The following is a 7,603-nucleotide window of genomic DNA, read 5'->3' as shown; positions in this document are numbered from 1 at the left end:
CGCGGTAGTTTTGAGGCTTGTAGTCCGTCAGCCCCACACCAATTAGATTTACGAAAATAAAATATTTAAGCTCAATAAATCTAATGTCACGTGCACACTGCACATGCATGACATTCAGAGTCACTCGACTCGGACGCGCTTGTGGCGAATCATGGCATTGGCCCGCCGCCGCGTCCTCTACAGCCCTACAATTGATTCTAGCTCTCAACACCTACTTCATACATCCTAACGCTTTTCAGCCCAAGGACAGGAAGACGTCTCTGTTTGTCGCTTGTGCTCTATTCGCCAGACTAAAACTACTAGCAAACTTTTGCTCGAGTTATCTGCTCAATACCTCTGTGGGGCTCTACCTGCGCCTCTTATGCGATCTCTGGAGACCCACGCGTGCTGAGAGAGACCAACTCATTATCGAATTATGTCGACTCTCTTATCATTTCACAAAGATATCCTTGAGAAAATCCATGATCCGTCCACCAGCGAACTAATTCTCCTAGCTCGTGGTCTTGGTCTGCGGAGAATTGTGTGCAAGTTATTGCAAATATACGATTCTCCGAATAACTTGGTCATTCTGGTGAGCGCGTCACCAGAAGAGGAATCCGCTATTGGCGAAGAATTAGGTATATTGGGATGTAGGAAACCTGGTTTGCGCATCGTAGGGTTTGAGACGCATAAGAAGGACAGGTATGTTATGTGTATTCTCCCCGTATTTTTGATCCCCGAACATGCCTGGAGACAGAACCTGTATAAAAAGGGAGGCTTGATATCCATTACATCACAGATCTTGACCGTGGATATGCTGTCCTCCGACATATCTACTGAGATGATCACGGGTATTGTGCTGTTGCACGCCGAGAAGTGAGTAACACCGTTTTGAACCTGTGTGAGCCATTCACATGAATGCAAGGGTGACCCCGACCTCGGCAGAGGCTTTTATTGTTCGCCTCTTTCGCGAGAAGAATCGAGACGGGTTTCTGAAGGCGTTCTCGGACCACCCTGAACATATTACAAGCGGAATGTCCCCGTTGCGGACTGTTCTGAAAGAACTCCAGATTCGCAACGTACATATTTATCCTAGGTTTGTTTGATATCATGCATGGAGTAGCCTTGCTGATTTCGATCAGGTTCCATGTGGAGATCAAGAATTCGCTCGACTTGAAGCGACCTGACCTGGTGGAGCTACATCAGAACATGACAGAGTATATGGCCGAAATACATCATGCGATTGTTCAATGCATGACAACAACTCTTGCGGAATTGAAGCGCGCCAACACTGCCGTAAGTTGATAGTCTGACTTCAATCACGACGTTTTGATCTCGCTCAAAAACCTTCCTTCAGCTTGACCTTGACGACTTAAACATAGACAACGCCTATTTTAGATCATTCGACATGATCGTGCGCAGATTGTTGGACCCAGTCTGGCATAAGGTAGGGCCCCGAACGAAGCAACTGGTTAATGACCTAGCAACTTTACGACGTCTCCTCACGTATGTCTGAATCATTTCAAGATCATACTTGACCCTAACGAAGCGCCTGGCTATAGTTTTCTTCTGACGTACGACGCGCTTGCATTTCACGCTTACCTCGAAACGCTCATCGCATCCAACACAACCAATGAATCCGGCGCTCCCAGAAAGAACCAGTCGCCTTGGCTGTTGACTGATGCCGCTAATGTTATATTCCAATATGCGAAACGAAGGTGTTATACTATAAGTGCATCCGCTCAGAAAGCACTCAATACTGCTCCTCCGCAGATTGAATTAGACGACGACGAAGATGCATGGGCTGCGTTAGACGAGCTCGAGGGTCGGGCGCGTGTTCCAACTCGTTCAGAGGTGCACGGCGCATCGAACGCACCGGACGGCCCGCAACGACCAAAATGGCTTCCGGATGGTATGGACCCGGTGCTCGAAGAGCTGCCGAAGTGGAACTTGCTTGCAGACGTGCTGCATGAGATCGAAGAAGAGATGATGAGACTCGAGCCGCGCTTGACATCCCGTACGTGCATCTGTACAGCCCCACGTCTCCCACGCGTTCTGATGTTACATTGCGCTCATTAGTATCTCCCGGATCCAATACCACCCTAGTCATGACTTCCTCTCTGCGTACGTGCGCGCTCGTCAACGAATTCTTGTCTTCTATGGACCTAGATGCACCGCGTGGTGCTCGCGCTCGCGCGATGATGGAGAGGAAGCTTAAAACCTATCTTTGGTTTAAGAGCAACTTTAGCGACCGTAAGCAGACGGGAAAGGGGCAAAACACCACGTCTGATGGCAAGAAAAATCGGCCTGAGACTGATGCTGGCCTTAGCGAGGCGTTGAGGAGGAAAGATAAGGAGAAACGCGAACGCGCTGCTAATAGGCGACGCGTAAGAGGAGGGGCTCCTGCTGCGCCCACCACGAGGGAAGGGTCAGATGCGCAAGCCGGTGAGGATGTCATGATCCAGGAAGCAGATGATATTGCCGCGTTGTATGCACCCTTCCGCGTTCTTCGGGGAAAGTATGATCTTGATTAATGAGGTAGCTTATCCACCCAAGGCAGCGCCGCACCTCAAGGACCAGTCGAAGAAGATATCACCCTGCTCGGCTTTGAATCGGATTTCGATGCTCACTATGGACTGTTGGCTCCTCAACAGACTGTCCTTGTGCGAGCCTATTCTGATGATGCGGACGACCGCATGCTGCAAGAGATACAACCTCGCTTCATTGTCATGTTCGAGCCAAACCTAGAGTTCGTTCGTCGCATCGAGGTTCGTCCAAATGCGTCTGATTCTATCCTTATATATGAACGCGTGACGGAGCAGGTATACCGAAATTCGAATCCCGGCTTGGGCGTTCGCGTGTATTTCATGATGTACAGGTACAGCTGCGAAGAGGGCAAGTATCTTACTGGGTTGCGACGCGAGAAAGAATCGTTTGAGCGATTAATCAAAGAGCGGGGGGTCAGTTCATGTTGCTCTGTTCTTTTCTTATGCTGACGACACGTGTGTAGTCCATGCTCATGCCCATTTTAGAGGAGCGGCGGCCGGGAAGCGGAGAATCCCTCATCAAGACCATCAGCAGTAGGATCGCTGGTGGCAGGAAGGAGTTATCTACAGAAACATCTTGCGTATGTTCAAATTCAAAGCATGCAGCGTGCAGCATTTCACACTTAGCACAGGTTATTGTAGACATGAGAGAATTTCGATCATCTCTACCATCGCTGTTACACGCCTCCCAACTCCTTGTCATTCCTGTCACGCTCACTGTCGGCGATTATATCCTAACGCCGGATATCTGTGTCGAGCGCAAGAGTATACCAGATCTAGTTTCCAGCTTTAACAACGGTCGATTGTGAGTGTCGTGTTCGCGTCGGGTTGCATGTATTCATGACGATCTCCAAGACACACCCAATGCGAGCTCATGTCCGTACATTACAAGCAGCCTATCCTGTTGATTGAATTCGAAGAGCACAAGTCGTTCTCACTTGAGGTAACGAGCAACCTATTGTCACGACGGTGAGAGATTCACATCCGCGCAGGCCGTCACGGACGTCAAGTCCTACGCCAAGTCGTCGAATAAATATCCCACCAAGAAGAAAACTGGGACGGCGCCGGAAGACAACGAGCGCGCGTCCGCCAGCATCCAAGCGAGACTTGTCCTTCTCACGCTGCACTTTCCCCGAATCCGCATCATCTGGTCATCCTCGCCCTACGCGACCGCAGAAATCTTCCGCGACCTCAAGTCGAACAGCCCCGAGCCCGATCCTGCGAAGGCGGTTGTCGTCGGCGCGGAGGAGGACCCGGAGGCGGGCGCAGGCGTCAATGCAGTCGCGGAGGAGCTCCTGCGGTCGCTGCCCGGCATCACGGCGAAGAACGTGAAGCATGTCATGAGTAAGGTGGGCAGTGTCCGAGAGCTATGTGATCTCAACCTGCCGCAAGTGCAAGACATCCTGGGCGTGGAGCCCGGAAAGGCGTGTTGGGAGTTCATCCACCGCGGTGAACGAACTCGGCGAATAGCACAGATTTGAGTATCTCAGACACGGGAAGTTAAGATATTCGTCGTGAGTGTCGTAGTGTACTGTAAAAAATAATATTTATCCCGAGAGCATCCCTCTAACCTGACATAAAAAGCGGTGGCGAACAGCAATGTTGACGATTAGCATCAACGGATAAGGCCCAAGAATGCCGCGATCCATCTACAAGGCCCAGACTCTAGTTCTAGATAATACGTGTACTCAGCTGTATAGTGGCAAGGAAAGGCAACAGTTGCAAGATTAGGCCTTCACATCGCCAAGCGATGGAGCGCCGCCCTGCATGGGAAGAGGGACCTTGACAGGCTCCTGCATATCATCGGGCTCACCCATCAACTCACGGAGCCTCTTGCTATCAAGTAGCTTCGCGTACTTCGGCTGTATGAACAGGGCCCTGTGCAGTGGACACACTTAATCTGACGTCAGCGAGGGATGCAAGCAACCTGCTTACTCTGCTTCCGCGAGAACAGTCCCTTGCATGTCCTCAATCACTCCCGCTACCTTCGCTTTCCGGCCGCTTATTTCAATAAGACGTGTTTTAATGACAATGAACTGGGAGGTGGTATGAGGCGAATGGGCTCGGGGAGGCAGTACTGTTCCTTGCGCTTACCTGATCTGCGCGAGTGGGTGCACGGTAGTTCAGATGAAGATAAGCCGTGACGCCAATCTTTTCTGGCAAGTTGAGGAGTGCCTGAACCATCGACGATCTCTCAGCACCAGACCCTGTATGGATGCCGCCGAGCACTCGCCTGCCGTCCGAGAGTCTCATCCAGCAGCGTCGCCAACAGGCCGCCGTGTATGATCCCCTCATGTCCACACAGCGCCCGGCCGACGTGCACAAACACCATCGCCTCGCTGTTATCCCGCTTCGACCTAACGAGCGACGGTATCGCGAGCTTCCCGGGGCCGTGCAATGCCCCGCCGGTCAGCGTGTTCACTCTTTCCTCCTCTGGTACTTTCAGGTACGGCCGAGCCTCATACCACTCTCCATATCCTTCCTTTGCTCGATGCGCAGTCAAGAGTGGAAGGCTCTGCAGCGTCTCCTCCAGCCCGGCAACGTAGGCAATGTGCTTGGGGTCGTCTGCACGCAGAGGCGGAGGCGCCGTGCGCGGAGAGATGTATGTCGCGAGCGTCGGCGGGTTCAGCGAGCCGTACAGGTACGAGCCGACCGCGACGGTGGTAAGTGCTGAGAATGTACGAAAATATCTGAAGTAAGACGAGGGTGCTGGTGTGGACTCTGGTGATGTCGAAGCGAAACGGCGCGAGACGTAGCGACGTGGGCGGAGTTGGCCAGCGTGTCGGCGGAGAGACGTGGTGAGCATTATGAACAGTCGTATAGTGTGCGTTGGTATATCAGTAATCAGATGCTCCTTTGGCCGGTGAGGATGGTGGTATAAAGTAGAACACTGAAGATTGCAGGCGATGCTAGCGCTGGGATGTTCTGCTGTCGGGCCGGAATTTTGACCCGACTCGCCGAGTATTTGCTTGTGTTTGTTAGGATCCGAGGCTAATGCAGGATCGCCAGATTGGGTAGTTCGCTACTCCCGCACTGAATTTGTGTTCTGCGCCCTCCGAGTTGTATGTCACACACACAGCATGCTATCCTTACCTCGTCATGGTAGACTTTTTATTCCAGGAAAATCAGGAGCTCAGCTCTTTTGACTGCGCAACTGCTGGAGATGCTACACGACGCGCAGGTAAGGTCGCCTTCGTTGTATCTCTGGCTGTTTATCAAAGCGGCAGCTTTTCAATGTAGCATACTGCTCCCGCCGATACCTGCGACCACATAATTGATCCCCTAACATACGAGAAGTTCCTGAGTTGCTATCTTATACCGAACAAACCAGTCCTAATTGGCCCGCATCTCGTCTCCTCCTGGCCAGTGTTCGATACATGGGTGCTTCCGCGTGCATCACCGAAAGCCGAGTCCCAAATCGATTGGGACCTACTCTCGAATACATATGGAGACCTGTCTGTTACTGCTGCGGACTGCTCCACGCGTGAATTCAGCGACCAGAAGCGCAGCACAATGCTCTTCCGAGACGTCGTCGCGCTCTGGAAGGCCGGGGGCGGAAGCTCGCTTTACATCAAGGACTGGCACCTTGCTCGCTCGTCTCCTATACCTTTCTATACGACCCCTGACATATTCCGCGACGACTGGATGAACGCGTACTACTCAGCCTGTACGCAGGACGACTTCCGGTTCGTGTACGCCGGCGCGGCGGGGACGTTCACGCCACTGCACCGCGACGTGTACACATCATATTCGTGGTCGACGAATATATGCGGCCGGAAGAGATGGTGGCTGTTCCCGCCGGAACAAACGAGATGGCTGATGAAGAAAGGCCGTGAGGAGCACGGAGAGACAGCGTATGATGTGCGAACAGCTGATCCGCACGAGTTTCCTGAGCTTGGCAGGGCGAATCCGATCATTGTAGAGCAGGAGGAAGGAGAGACGATCTTTGTGTGAGCATGAGCCCCCTTGGATACGGATCTGCTCTGACTAGCATTTGCAGACCGAGCGGATGGTACCATCAAGTCGGTATCGGTGCATCGTTCTGACCCGGTGATTGTGCTCACCCACTTCGCCAGGTTGAGAATTTGACCGTGTGTATTTCCATCAATCATAATTGGTGCAACGCCGTCAACCTTCCCTCTCTGTATGAATCGATGTGCACGAAAGTTGTGGAGGTCGAGCGGGCTCTGGATGACGTACGAGAACTGCTCTCCCGGGACAAAGACAACGCCTGGGAGCTTGAGTGGGTTCGCATTGTTCAAGATGTGGTCGAGAAAGATGCAGGATGGAAGTAGGTGCAACCGTCTGCATGGAGTTATCCGCGCTCTGATCAGTCCGTTCGCCGCAGTTGGATCACATTCTGGAAGATGGTCCTTCATGCCTTACACATTCATCATTCGGAACTTTGTCCGGGCACTCCAGAGCAGCCCGCGCTCTGGAAACTCGCACCCACTCACCTAATGCCAGGGCGGAAGTTTATCGAAGAGCGCATCCACAGATGCTATACTGATTTTATGCAGAGAGACCGCCGCGAGATTGAGGTGCATGGATTGAGAGATGTCCTCCTTGCCGTTGGGGGACAACTCGGCGCTGTGACCTCGTGACCTTATCAGCGCTCATGAAGGTTTACCTGCGACCAATATACAGTCGATCTTGTTTTCTTGATTTAGTGTCTGCGTTTCCTTCATAGGCTTTGCGCAACAGATCGTCTCTCACGAACCAACACATGTCAAGTCACGTAAGTACATATGTTAGCTATTATATTCTGTCGCCATCTCCAAGGCGCCGTTTTTTTTTAATACTTCCTCCGGGATTCAGCATTGCTCCATCTCCCATTACCATCAATTCTCATCACCCTAGTGCCGTCACTCACGATACTAGTCGTGCGGCGCGTTCACACATACTGTCTCCTGTCAATCCTAAAGTAGGGATGTCAGCGGAGGCGGCTGACACAAGCACGTCGGTTGTGGGATTTCGTGGCAACGTCGATGCGATTGTCACCATCTATTTGATGTATTGAGCGTCTTGTCACCCTCACCCTGTCAGCGGCGAGACTGTTTGATTTCATACACTTTCGA

At 52.1% G+C, this 7,603-nt stretch overlaps 3 protein-coding genes across 3 annotated transcripts; 2 read left to right on the top strand and 1 right to left on the bottom strand.

The window, feature by feature from the left end:
* Positions 1-415: 415 nt before the first annotated feature.
* On the top strand, positions 416-4,006 carry FIBRA_07536 (uncharacterized protein; the record flags this gene model as incomplete). Its single annotated transcript, XM_012329215.1, has 11 exons — positions 416-855; positions 905-1,075; positions 1,122-1,275; positions 1,337-1,485; positions 1,542-1,996; positions 2,059-2,497; positions 2,540-2,939; positions 2,990-3,106; positions 3,158-3,330; positions 3,381-3,468; positions 3,518-4,006. 11 exons carry the CDS (start codon positions 416-418, stop codon positions 4,004-4,006), a joined length of 3,075 nt encoding a protein of 1,024 aa, XP_012184605.1.
* A 246-nt stretch (positions 4,007-4,252) lies between these two features.
* On the bottom strand, positions 4,253-5,331 carry FIBRA_07535 (uncharacterized protein; the record flags this gene model as incomplete). Its single annotated transcript, XM_012329214.1, has 4 exons — positions 4,253-4,403; positions 4,461-4,561; positions 4,620-4,700; positions 4,732-5,331. The coding sequence occupies 4 exons, from the start codon at positions 5,329-5,331 to the stop codon at positions 4,253-4,255; spliced, it is 933 nt and encodes a 310-aa protein (XP_012184604.1).
* Positions 5,332-5,624: 293 nt separating this feature from the next.
* Positions 5,625-7,129, top strand: FIBRA_07534 (uncharacterized protein; the record flags this gene model as incomplete). Its single annotated transcript, XM_012329213.1, has 5 exons — positions 5,625-5,706; positions 5,857-6,475; positions 6,526-6,547; positions 6,602-6,816; positions 6,874-7,129. The coding sequence occupies 5 exons, from the start codon at positions 5,625-5,627 to the stop codon at positions 7,127-7,129; spliced, it is 1,194 nt and encodes a 397-aa protein (XP_012184603.1).
* Between the last annotated feature and the right edge of the window lie 474 nt (positions 7,130-7,603).

The sequence above is a fragment of the Fibroporia radiculosa genome (genome assembly GCF_000313525.1).
Source record: "Fibroporia radiculosa TFFH 294 genomic supercontigs, scaffold13168, whole genome shotgun sequence".
Taxonomy (NCBI): domain Eukaryota; kingdom Fungi; phylum Basidiomycota; class Agaricomycetes; order Polyporales; family Fibroporiaceae; genus Fibroporia; species Fibroporia radiculosa.
The sequence above is the reverse complement of the archived record's forward strand: the minus strand, read 5'-3'. Positions and strand labels throughout refer to the sequence as shown.